The following is a 27,744-nucleotide window of genomic DNA, read 5'->3' as shown; positions in this document are numbered from 1 at the left end:
CCGCACGCAGTGTTCATGGATTAAAGAAATGTCCTACATATTGATGGAAAATATTGTGGTGACCTTGGAATGAGATCTATTACTGGTAATGAATCAAAACTCAATTATGTTTGGTTGATGGCTGACATTTCTCTCAAGGTCCAATAAATTCATACCAGCTATAAAGATAACAAGAAACCAGTTGCAGAAGGTTACATGGTCATGGGTAAAGGCTTAGAAAAAGGGCATTTGATGATAAGAAGAAGAAGAAATCTATTGCTTCTCGTTTCAAACAGCTCATATCTACAGGGCAGGTATCATTTACAGTATGATTTTCACTGGTTTAAATTCATTACTAGCTTATTGTCATCACTTTGATGAGCAATTAGGAAATTGACTAATTACTCAGTCTTGCATTTTTTTCTTCCTTATCTCGTTTTGAAAAGAACCATAACAAATTAACTTTTTGTGAGGGCCTTACAGGAAATTGAACAGAAGTTACTCCTGTGTTATGTCCTAGCGCTTGTTGTGTAATTCAATTGATTGCGCAGGCTGCCCTCACAATGTCACGAAAGATTGATCAGGGTATGAGATAAGGTGATCAGTATGCCCATTTAGGCATATTTGTTACTGTTGTTTTTAATGTTATTGCACTGCAGATAATGCTATCAACGGCTCTTTACAGTTCACACAGTTTAATAAAATGTGACAGCTTTTGTCTAAAACTTAGTAAAGAATCAACCCTGTGGAATATTAACTTTCTGTACTATTAATAAGTAAAGATTCTTATTAATATCACAGAATTAACAGATTCATTTATTGTAACTGTGACTAATGTCTCAATCTAATATTGAGAAGATGATAGGCTCGCTCTCTGCCTGGAGAGCTGATGATGTAAAGCCTGGAACAGCTCCATAGAGAACAGTTGGAAGAAAATGGTGGTAAGCAATTAACTCAGCCCACCCAAGGCAATTTTTTCCTTGTTAATTGTATCCTCTTCTTTTTCAGTGCTGAAAATGTTGCCATAAAAAGACTTAAGTGTCAAATTTGAGGAAACATTTTAACTGTGTGGATTTTGTTGCACATTTTGGTTGATTGTCAGGAGAGCAAGTCCTTTGGATTGTGGGCTGTAGAACATTACATTGTAACAAGATGAATATGCTTTTCACTTCACCTAACAGCTGTTTCTGATTGGTGTAGTTTGTGTTTAGCAGATAAGAAGGGTCTCTGCTACAGTGGGTGAATCTACATTATATGGACAAAAGTGAGGCTACACCTGTTAATCACTGAATTCATATGTTTCTTTCAGTCCCATTGCCACTGGTGTATAAAATCAAACACCGCCAAGTTCCAATGAGGAATGAGGAGTTGCAGTGCTCTGCTTGCTCATTAACTGCGGAGTTTCCTAACCTCCTCTGGTATTAACATCAGCATAAAAACTGTGCACTGGGAGCTTGATGGCGATGGGTTATCATGGCCAACAGGCACCGCCAAACATTTGACAGAGTGATGTAAGTCGCGCAGCCACTAGACACTTGAAAAGTGGAAACATGTTGTGTGAATTGACAAATCATGCAGTCTGCATTTGGTGAATGTTAGAAAAACATCATCTGCCTTACTGCAGCATTCCAAGTGTAAAGCTTGGAGCAGGAGGGATAGTGGTATGAGGTTGTTTTTCTGGGTTTGTGCTGGCCCTTTTGGTTCCAGTGAAGAGAGATCTTAATGCTTCAGTTTACCAGGACATTTTTGGACATTCCAGCATGACCCTGCATGTGTACAAAAACAAGGTTCACAAAACAATGGTTAGATGACTTTGGTATTTGGGAGAATGTGAGTAGCCCGCACAGTGCCCTGAACCCAACCCAAAATGTGCTGTCATAAAAGCCTATGTATGTTTATTTTGTGCAAGTGGCTGTATGTACCAAAACAGTCCTAAACGGTATCCAAATTCACTTTTTGACTCAGCAGCCAAGCAGACTAGTAGATGGAAAAAGTCCATTGGCCAAAAATATTTTTAATACTTTAAAATTATAAATTGCTTTTTGATGTTGCATATTGATTAGCCGCACTACATGTTATGACCTACACAGTATCCTGTGTTGAGATGCACCCACTGGATTGGCTGGTGACTAGAATTGGTGGGTTTTCAGCTGATTGGCCAGGACCAGCTGATGAGTATAACTGACTCTAAAGATCCACTGCCATGTGCCAATGACCCGTCCACATCGCTGTAATCGTAAAAATCAGGATGCACAGCAGCTGCTAATGTGCTAGAGCGTCATCTGTCCTTTACTTGTTTTCACAGCTCTGCCAATCCCTATATAAACTTAGTATGCTCAGAAGTCTTTTCTCTCATTGTGTGGCAGCAGTTTGGTAATGTTAACTGTTCAACATTTATTAAATCCAAGGCTGAGCTGATCTGCTCAGCTCACAGTAGATCTTTCATGCACTGAATCTACAGCAGTCACCCTCCTTTGGATGCTTTGAGCCCTGGTGTAGGGATGTGAGCTTAAACAAAATTTAAATCCATTTATAATTGCAGCATCCAACAACTATGAAGAAGAAGACAATTGAGATAAAACAATTTTCAAATTTAGTTTTTTTTGTAATCATGTGTTGTTTTGCATCTTCTTTTTATCTTTCTTTGACAGCTATGTGCCTTTGCTCTTCGTTAAACCTCAAACACATCCCCCTACAGGATGTGGCAGGTTTAGATCAGCTTTGATTACAAAGAGTAGTAAAAACCAGTTCAGCCCTTCGCACACACTTTGTTTTCGAGAAGCCCGGCAAGGACAAGCAAATAAAAAATGCCAGTTTTCCTTAAAAGTTCAACAAATGCACGATTGTGTCAAACACCCAGCTATGGTGTTAATTAATCTTGATCTCAGAACATGCCAATATAATTGCAAGTAGATATTTTTTCCATAATTGATCAGCCCCATCATATTCCTTGATTTGACTGGCTAGTAATCATGTCTTGGCTGGAGAAGCCATAAAGATGGAATAAAAGATGGAAATAAAATGTGTGTCAGATTGTGACCTAAATAAGTCGAGGGCATAACCAGAGTGCCCGTTAACAGGGTAGAGATTCTTAGTATAGTTCATTATGACTGTTTTGGTTAGCTTCTCACATGCTAGGTGGTGGACACCCTGTCCTGATTTACTCACACTTTGTGGGAGTTAAACATTACCCCTCTTGTATCCTAGGAAGGTCTGTTCTCTAACCCTGACCTTTTTCCTAATCATCTAACTTAAACTCTACTTAGTCTAAGAGATATCATTTGCCAATCTATAACTGTAGCAAATTAATATGTGATAGAAAATAGGTAATTCACTATTTTAAATGAAAAGATATGCTTGGTTGGTGGATTTTAGATTTTCTTCTTCCACTAATCTCCTTGTCTGGTGAGTCAATCTTGGACAATGGCATGGATTATTATTTGCCCCTAAAAGAGTAGATAGTACAGTTATTGCAGGCTGCCATCTTTTGAGCAAACTGACAAAAAAGGCCACAGCTGATCAATCCGCTCCATGTCAGTTAGATTACACAACACAAAACCTCTTAGAGATTAAGAAATGGATGGTTGAAATACCCAACCAAAAAGTTCTTATTTTGAACCACTGCACAGAAAAACAAACAGAAGACAAACACCTGCATAAATGAAAGTTGAATCTGTTAAACTGTAAGGGAAAGATACAGCAGGTTGGCCTTTTTAAATACATATTCCTTTTTTATTTCAGCATGGAAAACTCGTGTGAAAAACAAGTTTTAGTCACAAGTTTCATTTATATCCACTCAGGAAATGGCAGAGCTGTTAGATTTATCTTGTGTTACCTCTTTCACACTTCATGTGACCAACAGACTCTTACCATATGGTACATAAAAACAGCTGGGTCTGCACCAGGTCTGAACTCCCCTGGGATTTGACAGCAGTGCAGCTGGAGAACAAAAAGTCCCTATTTGCTAATTTTAATAAAACCGAATTCTCATTACTAGAAGATTGTGGTTGTTTGTTGTTGTATAGTGTATTAGTGAGCTAATATCAGTTTAACTGCAATATAATATCTCATGTTTCTTTTTCTTAGTTAAAATAATTTTTTACGTAATAAAACCCAGTGTATTGTTTTGTTTTTGGTGTTTGTGCACTTTGGTTTACGTTGCGTGCACAAGCAGGAACAAGTCTGTTCCAGTCGTCCAACAAGTTTTTAGCATTGCCCCCAGGTGGTAACAATGAGTTACATCAGGTAGTTTGTCAGGAAGCTCTGCAGCTCTTGTAGTCCCTTAGCGCTGCACAAGTCTTAGCTCAGCTAAAATATGCAAATATTTTTGTATTCAATATTTCTTTCTCTTGCTTTTACTGTTATCTGGTTATCTGGAAGCTGGCAAACAACTGAAACTGAAGAACGCATTTCGAGCTGCCAGGCACGAGAAGATTGTATAGAGGGGCGAGATTAGATGTTGCTATGCAAGCAGAGGACACATGGAAATCTGAAGACGACTACTAACAAAAATGTTAGTAGTTTTTTGGACCTCTGGACTAGACCTCATTTTATGTTTGGACAAAGTCTGCCACGTAACAAATCAGCCACAACTATTTGGGAATGCTTTGTGAAAGGAGGGCGATCTTCAAAAAACAGTTCCTCTTGAATTTCTTATTTATTTATTTGCAAGAAATGGGTAATTTTTCCTCATTGTTTATATTTGTTGCATATCTAAAGCGATATACCCTGATATGGCCATATCTGAGCGAGGCCAATATCAGCTGTCCAGTACATCAGTTTGGCTTTGTGTAAAGGTATATATATAATATACTGTTTTCTTTCTAAGACCCCTAACAGTTGAGACACTGTAGGAATTCTTGTTGACGACTGTGATTTTATAAATTAGCAGTAAATAAGGGCCATGCACCATCACAAAGGGGCACATTTGTGGCTGCTTGTTACATTTGTACTCAGATGAAATTCATTTCATTCACTTAATTTTTGTTACTGTATATTTAAGCCTGTCCTGGCACCGAGCTAAAAGGTGATTTATGCTGCAGTGAGACTGAGGTGATGGTTGTTGTGGATGATTTAGGTAGAACAGTAGAGCAAAGAGTAATGGGTCCCATGTGATGTCTTCAGTTGCACAGACAGTTCATAACTGCTCGCTGAGCCAGAAAAAAAATGCAGTTTTCCGTCCGTTAGGGAATTCAGACTCCTATGGGATCTTTGAGCAGTTGGACATATGCAGTCTTACTTGGTTCTCTCCCCCACTATCTTGCTGTCGACACACACACACACACACACACACACACACACACACACACACACACAGATATCGAACATACACTGAAACCATACATACAGGCTTAGAATTAACTTCTCTTTTCAGGGTGTCTGATGGTAATACCCAGGGTATTATCTTAGCATTGTGAAGCACAAACAAAACGTTTAATATCTCATTTGCGTTCTACTGTCGTGCCCTAACAATGCAGCACGGGTTTCCTTCTCTCAACAAAATTAATAAAGTAATAAAAGTAAAAAAACGAAACCATCTGTAATAAACATAATGAAATGAGGATCAATGCAGAATATTTCTCAAAACCGGAACCTCCATTGTCCTGCTGTGTATTGTTCTGTTGCAGAGGATTCAAAGAAGGGATGACTAATAGCGTGGCACGGTCATGTATTTTGGATGCTTACCCAAGAAAATAATGTTTCTGTGTTTGCTTACAGTCCTTGTTACCACACAGTGATGTTAAACAGACTGAGCGGGGGTTAGATAAGGTTGATAAGTACTGAATACAGCTTGTACTTACTGGTGCTATAATGTCTTGCTCATGATATATATTTACACCCATACTTTTCTAACATATGGTCCTGTGGAACTTTTCTACTCTAATGAAGTTACAGCCCTTAATTTTTGACCACGGATCCCAAATAAAGGTCCTTTAAATCTGACTAAAAGTCAGCAGGGAAAGAAAGATCACCATCTTTCTTGTAACTGCTAACATTACGGGGAAATTGTAGCTAGCTTGATCTGGTGCTGTGCTTTGACTTGGCAAAGAAACAGATGAACAGAGATAAGTGATGGAGATTAATATGTACCCTATAAAACAAATAAATGTAGCTATAAATAGCCCATCTGATCATGATCATGTTGTCTTTTGAAAACCATGTAAGGCTAAATGAAGCTGCACTTGCAGCTTGCAGTATTGTGGATCACCTGACTGAAAAAAAGACTGTTGCATAACAGTTTTTTTTTCTAAGGAAACATTAAATGGTAAGACAAGGGTGCTTTGGCAATCTATACCTATTGTAGTGCACTGGGTGTGTGCACTACAATAGGTACACACTGGGTGTGTGCAGTATTTTTATCTCCTTATACTGACTGTATTATGGTTACTGCCTACTGATGACTATCCTAAAATCCACCTTTTTGTCCAGATCAGAAGGATTATGTAAGGAATTCCCATTTTAGGTTAGGGCAAGAACTGACCTTAAGCAACAGACTGCAAAATAAGGTCCATCCATGATCATTACAGGGGTACAAGATAAGAGTCAGTGTCTGTTTTTTTTATACTCCAACACACAGATGCTGATGAATCAATTTGGAAAAAAAATTACATTATATAATTGTTTCGGTCTGTGTTTCATCTCAGAAGCGCCTACTGACAGATTTGCTTGATCATTTCTGTTATGTAAGATGTTTGTTACTACGCTTGGTTGTAGAGATGGTTTTTATGTTAGAGAAGATTTTGTTTCAGCCTTCCATCCTCATCATTCCAGCTACTTAGACATCTTAATTGTACAAACTAATAAACAATCTCACTGAGAGTGGGCTGTCGGCAGCAGGGAGAACTATCAGGAGTGTCCATTGCTTTTGCTGCATCTTGACCTCTATATACATGATGTAATAATGAGTAGCCAATCCCTTTGTGCCTCTAAAAACAATAGCATTTCACTCATTCAGTCGTTAGATTAAAAGAAAATAAAGGTTGATGTTTCTACTGGAATGTATTGCAACGTAGTCTAGTTACATCATATAGCTGAACAATGCTGCCACAGGATGATTAATAAGGGTGTGGGTTTTTCTAAAATTGTGAAATGACTTCAATAATGTCAAGTGTAAAATGCTGTTGTACTGAAGGGAACTGCTGCGATGGAAAGAGCAGGGTTCACTGAAAATGTCAGACGTGTGACTGCTGTAGATGACTGGATTTGTGTGGGTGATGCTCTCCTAAGGGAGATTCCTTGTTGTATCTGTATAATACACAGCGACAGGTGCCTTAAGTCAACCAACAAGGTTGCTGCTGTTGGACCAAGAAGGAGGACTATCTGGGCAAACAGTATGTCAGAGTGGGCAGCATGCTGGGTGCTGTATTTAGATTTTTCTTGAGTTGGAAAGAAATAAAAAATGTGGAGATTGTGCTACAGGTCTGCTAGAGAGATTGATGACTCTAAAATTAACCTGGGGGAAAAAACAAAATAGTGATCCACACGGAACAGTACTTTTTTAGTATATGATTTAAGTAAGCCTAGACTGGCTTACCCCTTTAAAGTTAAACCTTGATTATAACTGCATACTGTCATATTTTCATTGTTGTTGTTGTTGTTTCCTGTACTTTAAATGAAAAGATTTCTATTGATACACAGTGTTTTTCCTTTTCTCTGCAGGATGGAAAACAGCGGAAGGAAAGAAAGAAGACTGTCTCATTCAGCAGCATGCCCACTGAGAAGAAGATTAGTAGCGCAAGTGATTGCATCAGTGCCATGGTTGATGGGTCTGAGCTCAAAAAAGTGCGATCCAATTCGCGCATTTACCATCGCTACTTTCTCCTTGACGCCGACATGCAGTCTTTGAGATGGGAGCCTTCAAAGAAGGAAGTAGACAAGGCTAAAATCGATGTAAAATCTATCAAAGAGGTTCGGACAGGCAAAAACACAGATACTTTTAGAACTAATGGAACCTATGATCAGATTTCGGAGGACTGTGCTTTCTCTGTCATTTTTGGGGAGAACTATGAGTCCCTAGACTTGGTGGCGAACACTGCAGATGTAGCCAACACGTGGGTCACAGGGCTGAGGTACCTGATATCCTATGGGAAACATACCTTAAATATGATTGAGAGCAGTCAGAACAACATGCGCTCATCGTGGTTAGGTGAGCTTTTTGATGAGGAGGATACTACAAACAGCAAGCAACTTTCTATATGCACTGCTGTACAGTTAGTCAAAAAGTTGAATCCGGGACTCAAAAATGTGAAAATAGAACTGAAATTCAAGGAGCTGCATAAAGTTAAGGACAAATCAGGTTCGGATGTGGCAAAAGAGGAGTTCATTGAAGTCTTTCACGATCTTTGTACCAGACCAGAAATATATTTTCTCTTTGTTCAGTTTTCCAGTAATAAAGAATTTCTTGATACCAAGGACTTAATGATATTTCTGGAGGCAGAACAGGGAATGGCACAAGTCAGCGAAGAGACCAGCTTTGACGTAATTCAGAAATATGAGCCATCGAAAGAGGGCCAGCTCAAAGGTTGGCTGTCTTTGGACGGGTTCTCTAACTATCTTATGTCCTCAGAGTGCCATATATTTGACCCTGAACATAAATCAGTCTGCCAAGACGTGAACCAACCCTTGTCCCACTACTACATCAATGCATCACACAACACCTACCTGATAGAAGATCAGTTCAGAGGCCCCTCTGATGTGACAGGCTATATCCGTGCTCTCAAGATGGGCTGCCGCAGTGTAGAGCTGGATGTGTGGGACGGACCTGATAATGAACCTGTAATTTACACTGGTCACACAATGACCTCACAGATAGTTTTTCGCAGTGTCATTGACGTCATTAACAAATATGCCTTTGTTGCCTCTGAGTTTCCATTGATACTGTGCTTAGAAAACCACTGTTCCTTGAAGCAACAGAGAGTCATGTTCCAGCACCTAAAGAAAATCCTTGGAGACAAGCTCCACCTAGATCCTCCAAAACCTGAGGACTGTTACCTTCCATCTCCTAATGAACTGAAGGGGAAGATCCTACTGAAGGGTAAGAAGTTGGGCACAAATTGCACTGCTTCAGAAGGTGAGGTGACAGATGAGGATGAAGGGGCAGAGATGTCTCAAAGGATGAGCATTGAGACTGCTGAACAACAAACAGTTGCACTCAAGAAATTTCAGCTGTCCAAGGAGCTCTCTGATCTGGTGACTTTGTGCAAGTCTGTGGAGTTCAAAGACTTTCCAACATCTTTCCAAAAACAGAAGCATTGGGAGCTGTGCTCTTTCAATGAAGTCTTTGCCAGTCGCTGTGCCAGTGAATTCCCAGGTGACTTTGTTAACTATAACAAGAAGTTCCTAGCACGGGTTTACCCTAGTCCCATGCGGATTGACTCCAGCAACATGAATCCACAAGATTTCTGGAAGTGTGGCTGTCAGATTGTAGCAATGAACTACCAGACTCCTGGCCTGATGATGGATTTAAACATTGGCTGGTTCCGTCAGAATGGGAACTGTGGTTATGTGCTGCGTCCAGCGATCATGAGGGAGCAGGTTTCATATTTCAGTGCCAACACTAAAGATTCAGTGCCTGGTGTTTCTCCACAGCTCTTGCACATCAAGATTATCAGTGGACAAAACTTTCCAAAACCCAAAGGCTCAGGTGCCAAAGGAGACGTAGTAGATCCCTACGTGTATGTCGAAATACACGGCATTCCCGCCGACTGCGCTGAGCAAAGGACTAAAACGGTCAACCAAAACGGGGACAACCCTCTGTTTGACGAGAGCTTCGAGTTTCAGATAAACCTCCCCGAACTTGCAATGGTGCGCTTTGTGGTGCTGGATGACGACTATATTGGCGATGAGTTTATCGGTCAATACACAATCCCGTTTGAGTGTCTGCAGCCAGGTTTCCGCCATGTTCCGCTGCAGTCTCTGACAGGGGAAGTGCTGCCACATACCTTATTGTTTGTTCATGTGGCAATAACCAATCGAAGAGGAGGCGGCAAACCTCACAAAAGGGGGCTGTCTGTACGAAAAGGCAAGAGGAGTAGAGAGTATGCAAGCATGAGGGTGCTATTGATCAAAGCTCTGGATGATGTCTTCAAAACAGCCATTCAGCCACTGAGAGAGGCAACAGACCTCAGAGAAAACATGCAGGTAAGGCATGAAGTATTGATTTTTTTTTTTCCCACCCTTTTTTTGTGTGATTAACTAGAGTGGGTCTGAATTAACAGTGTCATCCAAGATATATTTTGTACTGCATGGATATGCATGGAAAGTTTATGTCTGAACACATCTGAACAGTAGACTGAACACAATCTATTAATTATAACTAGATTTAATACAAGACATCTAAAGTAATTTAAAACAGCGGTCCCCAACCTTTATTGCGGCACGGACCGGTTTATGCCCGACAATATTTTCACGGACCGGCCTTTAAGGTGTCGCGGATAAATACAACAAAATAAAACTAGTACCGGTACCGAAAAAAAGAAGATTTATTCATAACACAGGTGAAAAGACCCAGGAAAACCGAGTTAACGATAAAAACGAAAACAAAATAACGCTGAAAACCGATAAAAACCCTGAAAACCATACATTTCACACCTGAGCCTCTACTCTCGCGGCCCGGTACCAAATTACTCACGGACCGGTACCGGTCCGAGGCCCGGGGGTTGGGGACCGTTGATTTAAAAGACTTCATCTTTGGAAAGGAAACACAAAAACCACCACCCTGGACTGAATTAGATTTGACCAAGTCCTTATGTGTGTCAAGGAATGGAGAGAAACGAGCAAACATAATGGTGAGATCCATGTTTTAACGATCCATGTTATAGAAGTTATTCATAACTTCTATTGTGTAAACTGGACCACATTTTTTAATGGTACCAGTGATGGAAAAACAATATAAAGCTGTTTGTTTTAACTGCTTAGCTTTAACCCACAGTGTTTAATGGACTCCAGTCCAGACAGACTTACTGTGATCCCTCTTTTCAGAAAAAGAGGCATTTATGTCATTGTTCAAGCTTTCAAAGAAATGCAAAGGGCTGCATAGGAAATACACTGCTCGAGTGTCTCTGCACTGTGGATGGTCTCAGGTTGTGTTTCTTCAGGCGTTGTATTAGGTTTTATTTTGGTAGCGTTGTTTATATTGCGGTCGTTGTGTGATAACAAGCCACTGGCCTTGTGATTATAACACATCTTGGCCCTCCTGCCAGTTTTTCCCTCTGCTTGTTTATGTAGGATTTAAATTTGGCCTTTCACAGAAAGGTTAGGGTGTTTGTGTCTCTGTGTGTGTCTGTGTGTCTTTGTGAACCTGGTGTCAGTCCAAAAGGATTGAGTGTTTATGAGTGGCTTATAAGAGCCAAAATGAAAGTTCCCACAGGTAATGAATGAGCTTCCAGGCGTTTCCTTTGAGAAAGTGCTGTTCTGTGCGGTTGTGGGGCAGATGAAGGGCATATTTTCGAAAGCTGGAATATTAGGTTCCTTTCCTTTTAGACTTTTTGTAATGCTTATGCCATTTGATGCATGTTTTGCTTGGCATGCCAGTGTAAACCAGCATAAGTTCATGCAAGCCAGACTGTAATTACGCTTTCTCCATTCTCTGCAGAATGCCATAGCGTCCTTTAAAGAGCTGTGCGGCCTTTCAGCGGTGGCTAACCTGAAGCAGTGCATCTTGGCCCTTTCCCCTCGACTGACTGGGCCTGACAATAACCCCCTTCTGGTGTTCAACCTCAATGAGCAGTACCCCAACTTAGAGCCTCAAGGCCTGCTACCAGAGGTCCTAAAGAAAGTCGTTACCACATATGACATGGTGAGCAGTTTTTTGCATGATTCATTTACTTTATTTACACAGTAGTAACTCTAGTGAATATCAAAAATGACAGTAAATAAAAAGAGGAGAGAGGCATTCAATTCCATGACCTGAAATAATGTCTAGAAACAAAGTAGCAGATATAATTTAATCTCTTGTCGTCTGGATCTAAGTGTGTTCTGTCTTTGTTGTCCAAACTCGTGGTTCTTTTGCAGTGCATAGAAAAGAAAACTTAATTTGTATTTGGCAGCAACCCATTCCACTCATGCATGCTTTTGCCATCAACAGGAAGGGATGATCTAACAAGGCAAACCAACGCCAATCAGATCAATACCTGGGCTTACTGACCTAATGGGGACACACAGAGATGGTTAGGTAACAGGGCTGAAGTTCTGTTAAGTAATAAAATCAATGTTTACAAGTTATGCAACATGCCATTGAGGCTATTCCCAGCTACACCATTAACCTTAAAACACGATGTTCTCTGACACTGATTCTTGGCACAACATGAACAAGGAGGCAAAAGCACAGCAACAAGAGAAACAATTTTGTCTCTGATTTGAAAACTTAATAAACACATAGATTAGGTATGAACATTCAAGAAAAGAAAGTCCAAAATCTTTTTTTAAACCAGGCTGTAAATATGATTTTTACTGCTGGAAAGGTGGACGTGTTAATACAACACTGGCTTACCTACTAGTCCCATGTGGCCATTAGAGAAACTACAGTTCTTGGCTCTTTTGTCTTTAGGTTCAACTCTGGATTCAAAGAATACACCTGTGCATTTGCATTATTTGTTATCCAAATGATACATTATGCATTAAACTAAAAAAATGGAAATGGCAAAAGCTTCATACCTTGCAACTCAAGGACGAACATAGGAAAAGGACTCTGATGCAGACCGATTAAGGTGACCCCTCTGCTCTATTCAGACATGAGAACGGAAAGCTAGGTAATTGGCCCTGATGGAAGGAGCGCCAGGAAAATTGAGTTGGAGAGGAAGAAAGAAGAAAATGACGGGTGTTTGGGGACTAAAATCAAATAAATTAAGATCAAGGGCTTAAGTGGTGTGAAGCTGCAGGCCTTGATCATCAGCAGAGTGCCAGAAGTGATGGCAAGCAGAAAGGTGTGGCGGCAAAAGATGAGCTGACAAGTGCATACGCGTAAGAAAAAGAGGGAGTGCAACCTTAAAATAATGTTAAATAATGTATGGATAAGTACAATTAGAAATTCTGGTAGTGTGTCAAAATCCACCGCAGGGAGTAGCCAGGCTTTCAGCTCCTGATTGGCAAAAATAGAATGTGGGTCTCAATGCTGCCCATTTGTGTGCTAAGAGAAAAAGCTGGAGAGACTCGGTAGTATGCCAGCTCGAGCTCTTAGGTAATATGGTCCGATTTCTGTTTGTACTCACAACAGATTAACTAAGGGCACAGAGTGTGGATGGAGAAAATACAAAGTCTTTGAAACACTGAACCGAGGGGACTTCAAAACCCATATGTTAGGCTTTTATTGGGGAATAAACTTTGTTCTAGAATGGTTCTGCTAAGATGTCTGTTATCTGCAGTTCAACCGCATACATCAAACAAGACTCATTAACACAATATTTTTAATAACATTAAAGTTGTTGTTCACAATATATATTCTCTTTTTAGTTTTAGTTTGCAGAAATGTATCATTGAACTAACGTTACCTTGAAAATAAAAGACCATTTGTGTCTTTGTTAATGTGGGTGGTAATAATAATAATAACAACAACGGCCATAACATTTAGAGGATGCAGTTTAGTGTGCAAATAGGGAGCAGTCCACCCACTTACCTTACTAGAATATGCCTTTAAAGACGCTTGATTTGCTGTGTCTGCCACCAAGACAGTAATTTCTTTACCCATCAGGAAAGTAATCACAGTGTGTGAGGCAGCTCTAAGTGCCGCAACTGCAGCTGCAGAGTGAGACAAACAGCCACAGTCACTTAGTCATGACTGCCTGTAGAAGAACATGGTGAGTCACCATATGGGTTTGTGCAACGGTGTCTGTCCCCCATACTGAGCACAGTATCAGGCAATGACTCTGCATAGTCATGCTTCGGGGGGAAAAAGGCTGCACGTTCATATTTATCTTCAGAAAACGTCTGCTGTGTTCTCACTTATTTTCTTAGAGTGCGTTAGAAAGAATAGCAGCTCAGGCCGTGACAAGTCTGTCGACATGCTCATAAAGGATAAGGCTGGCATTATTTCATATTTTCCTTATTAACACATCTGAAAAGACCAAAACGGTAGGAACAAACAAAGCTCTCTAATTTCATGGATTATACACCCTCGATTCCTTTCCTTGTATCCTTCCCGTGCATCTTAGTCCCTCCTACCAGAGATGCGAGGAGAGAATAATCGAGGCAACGGGGATTCAACAAAATGAGACATCCTCGCCTCTCAGCCATCAAAGCTGGCACAGCAGCAACATAAATTTTGTTGTAGTCCAGCTACTGCTGTATTTTATTGATTCAGATATGTGATCACATGATGCAATTCACACCATGGTGCAATGTGACAAGGTAGGCTATCATGCAGGCGATTAACCAAATTGCAAATAACTGAAACAGCATGCGAGTGCAAAGATCTAGTTGTTTGTGGTGTCGTCGTGTCACCTGTGTTTGTATAGGTCAGCTGCGTGCCACGCCTTTTACATTCTGATGGTAAAATCGCTTCTGTGCATCCTCGAGTATTACTCCTCTCTCCTCTGTCCTTGAGAAGTATGTTAGAAATGAAGGCATCCTTCAATGTGGTGTCCAGTGATGGATTTTGGAGTCACAGGCAGGAGGACAGAGAAGATTGCGAGGCACCAAATAGAGAAATGAGAAAAGCCTAATGTGCTTCTGGAAGGAAGATATATGGTAGTAAAATGTACCATAGTTTTGATTTTGTTTAAAGAGACAGCTTTATTAAATACAAACCAGACCTGTCGCACTTTTTCAAATTCTCCCTACGTATCTTTTGTAACTCGGCAACAAAGTTCAGTTGCGGATAGAAATTTTGATGCCTGCTAAGTAACGTATGGTCGGCGTATGCTGAACATGACACGCGAAGCAGACACAAACAGAATACGTAATATTGCATTGCAGGATGATGATGAGATGAAGATAATATACATGAAAATCCAAAGAACTGTTAATCATCAGTGTATGTGTGATAATATTCGTGCAAAGTTTTGTTCAGATTAAGCACCAGTTAAGGACGAGGTGGGACTGCGTCATTACAGTAAGACTGTCAGAGCAGTGAAGTACAGCCTCTGTTGGATTAAGTACTATATATTTTCCCCTCTATCGCTCTCTATACGGGCCTCCCTGATTTCCCTCTTCTCTGGGATCTGGCTGGCAGGCTCAAAAGATTGATGTTGGGGCCACAGTGATGCTTGTTTTTGGCTTTGTCTCTCCGATCTCTGCAATAAAACATTGTTCATCATTCCTTAATTTCCATCTTGGCAGCTGAGCCGGGCCGCCTGGCTTCGCAGCACAACCTCTATATGCTTAAGTCACACCGGGAGTGAACAAGTCAATTACGACCGTGCCGCACCAGTAACCTACAGGCACTTAATTGAAATCAAAAGTGCAGTAACATTAGGGTATAAATAGCATCCCCATCAGATGAAAAAAATGAAGCTATTACTAAAATAATTGTGGCAAAAGATCCAGATGGTCTTCCAGGCACCCTGTTTACTCCATGCTTATTTACCCCCGTCTCTGACAGCCTACATATGCACCATTAACCTCCTGAAACAACATGCTGCTGCCGTCTTCCTTGTGTTAAAAAAATGTTTTCGTTATTTCTTTATTTTTTTTGTTTACTGTTAGGAAGAAGCAACGCTGGCATTTAATATGTAAATGAATTGCCACAAGAGTTTCAACAGTCTGCAGGTCAGCAGAGTTTGTGCACTCAATTAGAGGTGCGCATAAGACCAGAGGAGCTAAACTTAGCATCTGTCGCAGCTGCAGCTTCACAGAGAACACAGTAATGGTGTTGCTGCTTGAGAATGACTGACATGTTTTTAATTGAAATGACCTTAATTATCAGCACTTCCTTTGAAAAAAATACTTTCCAACCAAAGTCAGATTTGCACATATATATTTTTCTCATTTAAAACAGGACACTGGTGGTGTTTCAGGGAAGAAAAGTAACTTTTAATAAACAACCTAATTGCTTGTGTCTCCTACCCTCTAATTTTGGCTTTCAAAAATGCAATTTAGCAGCCTGGCCCACTCACATCCCCTGTAATAACAACTTGTTTTCTAAGCACTCCCTGGATAGAAACTGCCTGCTAGCAGACAGACTGCTTCCTGCTTTGTTGTGAGATGCTAGTTTTGCTGATGTGGAAACTAAAGGCAAATGTGAGCAAATATGTTTGTGTGCTTTCAGGTAATCCAGACCAGCAAGACGCTGCTAGAGAGCTCAGAGGGGGTGTACGAGAGAATCCTACAAACCCAAAAAGCAGGTAAGATACAGTCACACAGGAGAGGAGGAAAACCCTTAAAAGGCAGAATTTCCTGACACCACTAATCAGCATCTGAGTGTTTGCCTGTGGCCGCATGTCTCCTCTGAAGCCACAGAGGTGACGTGGGATCAGTCAATATGAATTAATTAGAATTTTCTTATTTGCATAAGTGGAATTACCATTTGATTCATGTTCATTAATGTGATCCAGTCACTGTTTCTCTTTGAAAAGCTGCCATTCAAATAGAGGTGTTTAATTCACACCTGTAAGAGCCTCTGTCCTGTATTCTAATTACATGGTTTGAGACTGAGTGACGAGTGAAATGGGGGAAGACTGTGTGAAGTTAATAGATGGCAATCTATCCACACACACGCCATTCAGTACCAGTTAGAGCTCCATGCCTTTATGGAGCCTTGGCCTGCCAGCCGATTGTAACATTTCGACTTTGTGTCAATAAGGGAAAAGCAAATCCATTCAAGTTTGGTCATCCTCATAGGTCACTGGATTTAAGATGCAGCACACAGATGGGCTCTGGAGGCACGGTTTCTTCTTGAGTCTGTGTTAATGATTGAAGAGGACTGCCTTTTATTTTAGGGCCGTTCTTGTTTCATGAAGCAGCTACAGCAGTGAACCAAAAATATGGGTAAAACCTCTTAATTTTGAAGCTAATGTGATTCATATTGTAGCACTTTCTCGCAATGAATCCTGTCTAAGTAGTCTAGAGGGCTAATTTAACATTGAGCAAGCCTGCTGGAAACGCTTAGTGAGAATGGAAGGGCGCAGAGATGGACCATCATTACCACAGCTCAGCTTTATTGGCTTTCAGATGGGTGACTTATAAAATATTCATTGTCTATTGTCTTGCTGCATCAGAGAGGATGACGACTGTGCCTTTTTAAGCAATGTGAATCAAAGGCATTTTGGTGTTTTTCGTTTCAACCACCTTCCAGACCTTAACAATTACCAGCCAGTGGCTTTGGGCTAAAGATGTACTTGAACTTACTGACATCAGAAAGATCCCCCAAAGCCTTTGAATTTTTATTTAGAGCATTTTCTGTTTGGCTCCAAATTGGACTGTAGCATGCACAATTCAGAACCGCTTCTGTCCTAAATGCATGACCTGTTTGTGTCCCTCAGCCATAATAACACCCTGTGATCTGTACGGCCTTCATTGTACACATCAAAAGGCGTCCTTTTTTTCCCCTCTTTTTTGGCTTTTCTTTGTCTGCAGTTTGCAAATTTAGACTATGACGTTACTGTTACCGGCTTACCACAGTGAGATTACATGTGCCAGCTGTTGTGTTGCTTATCTTCCATGTAAAGTAGTTAAAAAGATAAAAGCCTGAAAAAGATGCCTGCCAGGCATTATTAGATCATTTTTACCTCACAAAATTGCATTTCATTATCAGTTCTGTTGTGTTCCGGGGCAGATGCTTGATCTTGATTTGTTACTGATTTAGAGGAGATTTAAAAAGTGGCTATTATCATATAATTGAATATGCTAGTATGCCTGCGCAGGTTACCAAACTGAGTTTTGAATTAACCACATTTTAGTGGTAAAGAACAGCGCATCACTCTTGTTGAGCTCTCACCTCTTTAGTGCAGCCTGGCTCATAGCAGATAACTAGCTATTATGATCCAGTTAAATTGTAAAGTGTTGTAGGCAGACACAGACTGAGTGTGGCATGTGAACAGTTCACTAGTCGATTAAATGTTATACGCTACAGTCAGTTAAACTCTTTAATTAAAGCTGGCACACCTCCACCTCCAGAATACCTTTAAAAAAAAAAAAAGGACCCTCAGAGTTGTTTGAGGGTGGAAAACTGTCTACAGTGGTCGACTGTAAACATGTTTTGGAGATTTTTTACGTGGGACTGTACAGATCAAAGATGCTTTTGTTTCCTTGCATTTTACAAATTTAGAGCATGACAAGAATTGACTGCTTTTCAAAGCCAGCCTCAAGTGGCCACTAGGGGAACTGGAGGTATTGGCGCTGTTTTGGCTTCAGAAGTTGCTCCTCGGTCCGACCTGACAAATGCAGCCAATGCGAGCGTTTCCTGGTTCAGCTGCATTGAACTGCATGGCCTGTGTGGAATACATTTCGACCAATAGAAACGCAGAACGACATGAAACAGCATATATTACACGTGAAAACCATGAGCTGCCTCAAAAATGTAGGCAGGGTGCAGCGGCCAACCTCCTGTATGGAAGGACATATTAGGACACTTTAAATGAAACCATAGTCCAACAAACGAGTAAGACGGGAGTAAAAATTTAAGAAGACAAGCATTTTTTTTTTTTTATTTCAAAAGCTTCCAGAGAAGCATGATGGGGACTTAAATCTCAAAGCATATTTATATATGATTATCCAAAATCAACTGGAGAAAATTAAACAACCAACAATTGCAAACTAGGACACAACAGATGGCAAACTGATGAACTTGAACATTGATTTATTTTCCATCCCAAACTGACATAATTCTATCCCAGCGGTGCATGCAGCATGGTTTTGTGCGTCTGTTGAGTAGAAACTGGGTCAGTATAAACCCAATTCCCCCTTTACAGAAAGCAGAATGTTTCAGCAGGAGCAGCTATTAAAGCTGTGAATAATCCATCACATCAGCTCAGACGAAGGAGGAGAGAGAGAGAAAAAAATGGACGTAGGTGGTGTCGGCGAACTCAGTCAGGTGTTTGCAGCTCAAACAGGGATGTCACCTCTCTCACCCGATACTCACTTAGGTTCCAATTAACATTTGGGGGAGCTGGATGGCCAAAGCTGCTGCAGACTAACATGATCAGCACAGAAGATGTTCTTTTAAATGCCAAGTTCAAAATTACAGTATTCAGTGCAAAGTGGAGCCACTGTGACATTTGGCAGAATACAAAGCAAAGAGCCAAAGTTTATTTTACAAGATAACATGACAGATTCTCAAAAATCAAATTGTCTAAAACAATCTTGTCCCTTTAAGCTTTCTTTAATCCGTTTGTAGAGCAGTGGATATTTTAAGGATATAATAACCATTACTTTGATTCTTTTCATTTTCTGGCTAATTATCTGCTTGTCAGCTTTTCTACTTTATGATGTAGATTTCTGAACATTTATACATAGAGTCAACAGTTTATCATCACTCCAGTTATACAGACACACGACTGTATACAAGTACAGTTGTGTGAGTTCTTAGCCAAAAGGCTTAATTTCAGCAATATTAAACAAACAGAAAAAAGTGCAATTGACCAAGAAGCTGTTGTATTGTTGCAGCATCTCTGGGGACTGGCCCATTGTGGTAAAGAATGAGTTGAGATTTACTGATCAATATACACTTTATCCTCACCCGTGGCCACGAGCTGGGAGTAGTGTACTCTGAAAGGGGTATGGGCACAGACACAGGCCGAAGAGCTCAGTGAGGGGGGGCTCAGAGCAGAGCCACTGCTCCTCCACACTGAAAGATGTAGTTCACGCCTCCCGGACACCACCTATGCAATGCGTTTCTGGCACGTCCTACCTAGAGCACTCCAGGACATCCTGGAGGCTCTGTGTCTCTTGGCAGGCTTGGGAACGTCTCAGTGTCCTGTGAAAGTGCTGTTGGATATAGTGGGAAGAGGGAGGTCAGGTGTCTCTGCTTAGACTGCTGCCCCTGTGACCCAGACCTGGATAATTGCTTAATCTGGATTTGTACTCCATGTCTGATAAAATTAGGTTTTAGTGGCATGTGTGGTATAAGTAGATATGATCCTGTCTTGCTGAAAGAATTATGAATTTAACCTATTGAAAAATTCAGGTCATGCTGCAATCCTTCACATTACGCCTCAGCCTTCTCGAAGCGGGCTTTACTGTACAGTTGCAGTCTTGCAGCATTACCTCAGAGATTAGAGTCTCAAATGCTTTGCTAAGAACGAGCTTTCCCCTTTCTTGCCTGCCAGACTCCATAAAACGTTGCTAGGCAACCTTCAGTGTAAGTTAAGTGTGTGTGTGCACCTTCTTCAGCACCGTCATGGTTCATGTGCGCAGCAACAGCAGCTCTGTAGTTACAGTAGTGACCTGGAATTAAACAGATGTCATTTCACATTTGATTATAGCAAAAAATGGTGGGGAAAATACAAAAAAACAACTTGGGAGCGGTGACGTGACATCTGCTACAAATATGATAAATGTGTCACAACTGACTGAGTCCCGTCAGCTTCCTGAGGTTGTATTCATGCCAGAAGTCTGGTGACAGACGCAAATCCTCAGTTGAGTGGCTCCAAAACAGCCCAGCACCACACACCTATAATGGAGATTTCACACAAATGGGGTTGGGGGGGGGGTTGTTGTCTCTCGCTCTCTCTCTCTCTCGTGCACACCATGTTTCCATGGCAACAGCACTGACAGGAACTACGACTGGCTCAAGCTGTTATCAGAGATTCAAGCGGAAATGTATGTGGAGTTTCCAGTGCAGAGATGTTACGCAGTCATGGAGTCTCTGCTCTGTCTGCCTTTGGTTTATGGTTCTCAGGCTGAAGTTTCCTGTTGCTGCCCTGCAAAGCAAAGTCAACTTTAAACATGTCCTTAGTCGGACTCAGTCATGCAGAGGAAGGAGGGGGAAAAATAGGAGAGGAGGGAAGAGGTGGGAAAGCTCCTCAGGAGACAAATCCCTCCTCTGTTGGAGGCCGTGATGCTAATCCACAGTGAAAGAGCGTCGTGTCCGTCTCCCACTCTCTCTGTTTCTGGGTCTCTTTTATCCCGCCTCACTGTTTCCTTCTCCTCATCTGTACTCCTGTCCCTTAGCATCCCTGTATTAGGAGGGTTTACCCAGGATTTGCACACTAGTCACTGCATGATATAGATTTCCCATTGATGATGCTGAAGAGAGGCATAAAACAGTCCCTCGCTGACAGGGACATCCCAGTGAAAATCTATGTATAAACACTGTGTGGATTCTAATAAAACAAAGCAGTCCCAAGAAAAGTCGGATACATTTTCCTTCCGCGGTCAATGAAAAGCTGAAAAACAGAGCACATTTTCCATCACGTCTGCTTTCCACACGACTTAATATTTTCATGGCAGGCGCTTGAGTTTGTGCTACAGGACAATCTCACCTGCTTTCCAGACCTGGTATGTATGTAACTGTGGCCACTGCGATCCATTATCACCTCGTATGCGTGCAGTGAGGAGACAGTAATGCTCTCCCACCTCCGGAGAGTCTCTGTACTTCCGCAGACTGAAGTTTTCTGCTGCTGGAGAAATGTGAATGTCGACAGTACATGCCAGGGTCTTTGCTTGCATGCGTTTCCTCACAGTGACAACAAGCCTAGCAAGCCTCGCATATCCCAGACTCCACTCTCGCAGCAGCTGTTCTTCTTTCCTAAACAAACACCGCACTGACTCGACACTCATTCTCGTCTGTTTCTCTCTCGCAGCTATGGAATTTCACGAGAACCTCCACGACCTGGCTGTGAAGGAAGGCTTGAAAGGCAGAAAGCTGCACAAGGCTGTGGAGAGCTTCACGTGGAACATCACCATTCTGAAGGTGAGATTTTCAGTCACATCACTTATAAGTCAAGCCAGTTTTATTAATGGAGGCCAATGCCACCACGTTGCTTAGAGGAGCTTTGCATAATAACCTTTATTTATCATACAATGGGCCCTGCTCGCTTCATCCTCTCACTTCGCTGTAAGCTACATTTCTTCTGATCCTTTTTGACATCATGACATTAGTTGGGAAAAAAAAAAGTGCCTTTCAGCAAGTGTTTAGAGGAGTCTTGAGATTTTCAGGACACAGGGATTGCTTGTATACGCTCAGCTTACTTAACCTTTATCCTGCTACAATGGCATGTAGACTGTATACAAACGAAACAAAGGAAAGGAATAAATAGATACACTACAGTGAGCTGCATGATTTATGGCTAAAAGCACCGAGTGTGTTCCCTGCCACAGCACCAGGACCAGAGCTGATCACTGTTAATCAATAAGGTGTTACAGTGCAGATCAAGTTTTGATCATAGTCAGCCTGACAAGTTGAACTAAAGTGCACGTTGATGACTGCAGCATCAGCTACTCTGACATTTAAAGGAAGTGACGACAGAGAAACGCTGCTGGGAGGAAGTCTGATTGTTGGTCAGGAAAATGATCTAGTCGGCCGTAAATGCTGCTTTAACAGTGACGTGTTCCACAATGATAAAGGCTCTCACGTATAAAAGAAACCTCATGTAACTTGTGTTTTAACCAACTTAAAATGAACTATTTAAGCCTGCTGTGGACTTTCAGTGTTAGAACTGCACAGATGTTCAGGTAATGTTGAAGCAGTGAATACATGTTTAAGAAAAATAAAGTTACAGGTAGAACTAGGTGTGAAAAACATTTCAAATTTCATTAAAAACTCAACTGTATGTTGTGCTTATAAAACCAACTGCAGTGAAATTAAAGTATACAGGAGACGTGTTCAGCTCTGCGACCTGTTCAGGGTCTGACTCTCGCCCAATGACAGCTGGGATAAGCTCCACCCTCTCTGTGACCTTGAATTAGACAAGCGTTTAAAAAGATGGACGGATGGATGATTCGTTACGTTTGTCACTACACAGCAGAGGCACGAGGACACTTTGTGGGACGTTAGTGAAACTGGAATGTTTATGGACTGTGAGTCAGTGACCTTCACAAAGCATTTGTAATAAACTTTTCGGAGCCAATAACATCTTAAATCTGACACTGACACAACTCTACAACACATTAATCTAAACACAGAGGTAAGAGCGATCAGCTCTGCAGCTTCCTCCCTGAGCCTGGTTCAACTAGAGGTCTTTAACCCCACTGTTCCCAAGTGCTGTTCATAGAGAATAGAAAATATATGCTAATAATATACCATCAAATATTTGGGGTGCTCTTTGATATTGTATGGTTTTCTTTATTTTACAGTGTAACACCCCTTGAGATGTTTGTGTAGTGAATTAGCGTTGCACAAATTAAACTGAAAGAAGTTTTACAAGCTACAGTTTTTCCTGACACCCAATTTGCTGCTGTCTGACTCTGTGATCTGTGTTTACCTCTCAGGGCCAGGCGGATCTACTGAAGCATGCCCGAAGCGAAGTCCAGGAGAACCTCAAGCAGATCCACTATGCCGCGCTCACCTGTAAACTGACTAAAGGTAGCGCGGTGAGCGGTTCCTTCGGCTCTGAGTCCAAGAGCAGATGCAGCCTTGAGGCCATCCCGGAGAAGGCCATCGCGGAGGAGGAGCTGACGGACGAGGACAACTAGACGCGCAGACCTGACGCCCACCTTCAGACCTCCACTCTGTTCTTGCCTCCTGAGCTCAAAACCCAAAGCTTTGCTCCTTCACCAGTCTGTGTCTTTACCCAGACATCACTGCTCCGTGCACGCTAGTGTTTCTTCACATTCCATCACAAACATTCCTGCATCCCAAGCGCAGCTTTAACCTCTCTAACTTCTGCCATCAGTAAAACGCTGCTTTTCCAGGCACGAGCTCAGTTCACCACACGGCTTCACTGCAAGTTAATTCAAGTCTAGATAACTGGCAAATTACTAATGGAGCATTTGCTGCACATGTGCCACCAAACCTTCCCAGTCATCAAGCTCAGATCTCTACATCCTCCACGCCACTGCACAAGTTTGCTGCCATTCGTCTAACCCCAACTCTTCTCCTGACTGAACCAGGAGAGATGAGTGAACTACCAGCCACCAGACTGTTTAAGACATTCAGCTGTTTGGAGACAGTGCACTTCTACTCAGCAGAACAGGTGTTAAGAAAAGATATGAAGGAAAAAAAGCCGCGGATTGTTGTAAGAGATTTCCTAAAGCACAATTTTCTGGATTTACTGTATGAATGTAACGGGACAGGAGGAACAACAAGCCGACGGGAGAAGTCAATAAATGGTAGACGAACACATGTGAATGGGAGTAAAGAGCTGTTTACAATACTGAACTTGTCCATGTTTTTGTCTGCCAAAACAGTATACTGTGTGTATATATGGAGTTTTCTGTTACCTTTTTTTCTGCAGAGTGCATCATTTTATTATTGTACACTTGGAAATACAAGATTTATTTTATAAAAGATATATGAATATGTCTGTGGAAATACAAAGTTTTATTTGTCTGTGGACATCTGGTAACGAGGTTTATCACGAGGAAAAGTGACCCGAGTTTTCCCGGTGGAGTGCGCCAACACGTCGAGACAGAAGGACGAATAAGAGAATGTATTCATACAGTTTCTTTGGTGCAAACAACAACAAAGTCTCAAAATTCAGAACCAGCAACTGCACGGAAGAAACCGGTGACTGGACGTTAATGCACTCAACAGCTCGCAGTTTTAATCACATTAGCGTTTCATTGGGGAATATATGGGGCTTTTATTTTTGGAGCATGCTCCTCCCACACGAGAGTGCTGAAACCTGTAATAAATATTAAAAAGATTAGATTTCTTCCAAGAAAAAAAAAAAAAAAAAGCCAAACCAATTCCACAGATATTCAAAATAAACCAAATGAGAAATCTGTTCTGGCTGTGGGAAAAAAAGAAAACTCATCAATCTGTTTTCTTGTAATTACTTGGTTTTGCTGAGCAGAATCATTGAATAGATCCTACAGGGACTCATCTCAAGGTTTCAAACACTGCCGCTCTCTAAGACACAGCTGAAGACACGCTCACAAGTTGACCTTTGGCCTCAGTGTCTTGGTGCAAAGGTCACAGCGATATTAAATGGACACAGTAGTACTCTTCAAAATTACAAATAGGTAATTTTGAAAAAGGTTTTGAAAACAACACCAAATAAAAATAATTAACAAAAGAACTGAATTAAATAGAACAAATTATTGACCCCCCAAAAAAGTGCTGGATGAGCCTTCATCTTATTGCATCTACCATTTTTAACAGACTGAAACAACCACAAGTCAAAACCAGTGTTCAACAAACAGTGATAATCATCAACCATTACACAGTCCATAACAGCCGTCTTCATGACAATCACTGTGTTAAGTAATGAAATCTATACGGACAAAGGTGACCTACATGCTTGAAATCACTAACCTCATGTGTTGGGAGCTTGTGAGACAGGACCTCACATTGTAGACTGGGTGCAGCCCCGTGACTTTGTCGCTGGTTAGTAAAATCCTGTTATGAAGCCGAGCGCTTTCCCCATTTGTTTAAGACAACCCAAAGCTAGCGATTGATCCCATCGTCATTAGAAGCGTTTACGTTATTAAGAAAGCGAAGAAGTCTGGGGTATTTTACCAGAGATTCCCCTACCATCAGAGGTTTTTTGTACCCAGAGTCATTGCTCCCCTGCTGGCCATGAAAGAACACAAGTTTAAAGCACATTAGCTTTGCCAAATCCATCTTTTATACTTTCCATGTTTGAGATGCTGAGATAAACTCAAGTGCCTGGGAGGTCTGGGTAGGAGAGAGTTATGTTTGGCCAAGGTGCAGGGAAGCCATTGTGAGTACACGTTAAGTCACAAGTTTTAGTTGCGTTCATTCAATACTAAATACTGACTGGCTATATTTAGAAAGCCCTGCACACTGAAAATGTAACCTGTGCATTTATTTGTAACACCATGTCCTCCACAAACCTTTAGTTGAAACCTGTCTTGCTATTGCAGTACTGCGGTGCACCATGGCAGAGGTGCCACAGGACTCCTTGTGTGTCTGAGACGTTAGCAGCTTTGATAAGAATGGCAGTATTTGACACCACGGGTATGAGAACATGCTGCACTCACTTTGTATGGGAAGAAACAAAAGGCTATGGATTCAGTTTACGCCACAAAGATGTTTCCCTGAAATGCCTCATTTTGCAGTTACCACAGCTCCACTTATCCACTTTTAAGTTCTCACCTGACGAAAAACTGTATCATACAGCTCAAGCAGATTCTGTCTGTGATTAACAGCACTTTGACAACCCTTTGTAAGAATATAAACTCAGGGCTGAAGAGATGGTAGAGAAGGACACCGACTTCAAAGTAATAAAAGCTTCATATCCATTCCTGGTGACAGAGCAGCAATCGATCCACAGTTACCCTTTGATTAAACTGTGCCTCGCTACTGCTAACTAAAAGCAAGTGCAAGCAGGGACTGAGAAAAGGGCATTGTCTTTGAACATGACTTTACTGTGACGTTGCTCCATTGACACGCCGGCTTGCCTTTCATTTGTCCCTCCAATATTATCTCTATTTATAATCTCACAATAGTAAAGTAGATATTTTTAATTACTGGACAAAGGCGGCCTGAAATAATAAGTATATATAAAATAATTAACCCTAGAAAATTATGTAAAATGCACTTGACATTTCAGAGCCTTTAAAAGGAGGCCGGTTATGCTTGTCTTTTATGTATACACATTAAAAATAGTGGATGTTCATATTTAACATGGCCAGTTTCAAATATGGAGATCAGCCTTTGTGTGAGTGACCTCTGTGGGCCTCCTGTTATCCAACTGTGAGAGCGGATATCCCTAACGTGGTCACCTGAGGCGCACAGAAGCCTCACCCACCTATTTAAATGATTTGTTCATGAGGGGCAGCCAATGAAGAGAATCTGGTTGAGGTCAGACAGATGAGGGACAGTGCTGAGGATTATTCTGAAAGCTACTCTACACGAGTCCAACAATAATCTATTGGACCACAGAAGGTCTCGTTTTGAAAATTTTCAAAACAAGTATCTGATTTGTTGCCTTATGGGGAGAGCTTAATGATCTGAGGAGAGTACAAATTAAGTCAGTGCGACTTTGACGCTGGTGTTGCGATTTAGGAAGAGATAAAGCTGAAACCTTAAAAAGTTTAACTGTGTGACTCTGCTCACCAGCTGCCCGTCTTTTACACTCAACAAACATGACTTGGGTTGTGGCACGATTTTTCTTTTAAAACAGGGTGGTAGCCCTTTTCAAACAAGCTGAACATCAATATCTTTGTCCACAGAATAAAAATGATTTAACTGCTAGCTGTCAGTGTAGCCAAACACATCCATAAATGTCTGCATCCTTTTTCAAATTCTTCCTTGTTGCTCATGATAATGTGCGGTTTTTTTTTCTTTTAAATGCTGTCCACACCTCCTGCAGATCATAAACCCACAACAAGACGTCAGTGCTGTGCCAGTTGGCGTATTTACAGTTGTTGTTGAGAGCATTTCAGCTGTATTTCAAGTCTCTTTACCTGTCAAATAAAAAAGAAAAAAAAAATGAACTCAATAAACATTGTTGGATAGATCATGTGTTTGTGTTTGACTTTACTCGATACTTTTTAACCTGGGGGCAGAGATGGCTTCCTCGTTCTTAGGCAGTGTTTACTTACTTCCCGTCATCTGCTCTCTCGCTGCACAGTGATCAGCTCGCCCGCCTCCCTGCAGCAACCGTCCTCCACTCTTCTTCAGGCTGCACCGTGTCAGACTGACCTTCCCACTCCAGTCAGCCCTGCTTCTGCCTATTTTTGCCAATGTAGGTTGCTCTGTTAGGTAATTTACATCCCAGCATCATACTGAATCCCCATTTGCTCCTTCTCAAAGAATAAGAAAAT

At 41.3% G+C, this 27,744-nt stretch overlaps 2 protein-coding genes across 2 annotated transcripts in view; one reads left to right on the top strand and one right to left on the bottom strand.

The window, feature by feature from the left end:
• The window catches only part of plcl2 (phospholipase C like 2), a 45,078-nt gene extending 17,641 nt beyond the window's left edge, over positions 1 to 27,437 (top strand). Inside the window, exons 3-7 of the mRNA XM_086312337.1 lie at positions 7,639 to 10,119; positions 11,573 to 11,776; positions 16,181 to 16,256; positions 21,654 to 21,763; positions 23,281 to 27,437. Of these exons, the coding sequence (XP_086168463.1) occupies positions 7,639 to 10,119; positions 11,573 to 11,776; positions 16,181 to 16,256; positions 21,654 to 21,763; positions 23,281 to 23,484 (3,075 nt within the window). The 3' untranslated portion in view covers positions 23,485 to 27,437. The remainder of the gene's footprint in view (positions 1 to 7,638; positions 10,120 to 11,572; positions 11,777 to 16,180; positions 16,257 to 21,653; positions 21,764 to 23,280) is intronic.
• LOC147319656 (uncharacterized) overlaps positions 18,709 to 27,744 on the bottom strand; it is a 53,485-nt gene continuing 44,449 nt past the window's right edge. The window contains exons 3-4 of the mRNA XM_086312339.1: positions 20,233 to 20,295; positions 18,709 to 19,836 (exon numbers count right to left, since the gene is read on the bottom strand). Of these exons, the coding sequence (XP_086168465.1) occupies positions 19,760 to 19,836; positions 20,233 to 20,295 (140 nt within the window). The 3' untranslated portion in view covers positions 18,709 to 19,759. The remainder of the gene's footprint in view (positions 19,837 to 20,232; positions 20,296 to 27,744) is intronic.

This window comes from Aulonocara sp. 'chitande type north' Nkhata Bay, linkage group LG11, assembly GCF_057382095.1.
Source record: "Aulonocara sp. 'chitande type north' Nkhata Bay isolate Kocher_YH1m ecotype deep benthic linkage group LG11, A_spYH_male_GT1.1, whole genome shotgun sequence".
Taxonomy (NCBI): Eukaryota; Metazoa; Chordata; class Actinopteri; order Cichliformes; family Cichlidae; genus Aulonocara; species Aulonocara sp. 'chitande type north' Nkhata Bay.
The sequence above is the reverse complement of the archived record's forward strand: the minus strand, read 5'-3'. Positions and strand labels throughout refer to the sequence as shown.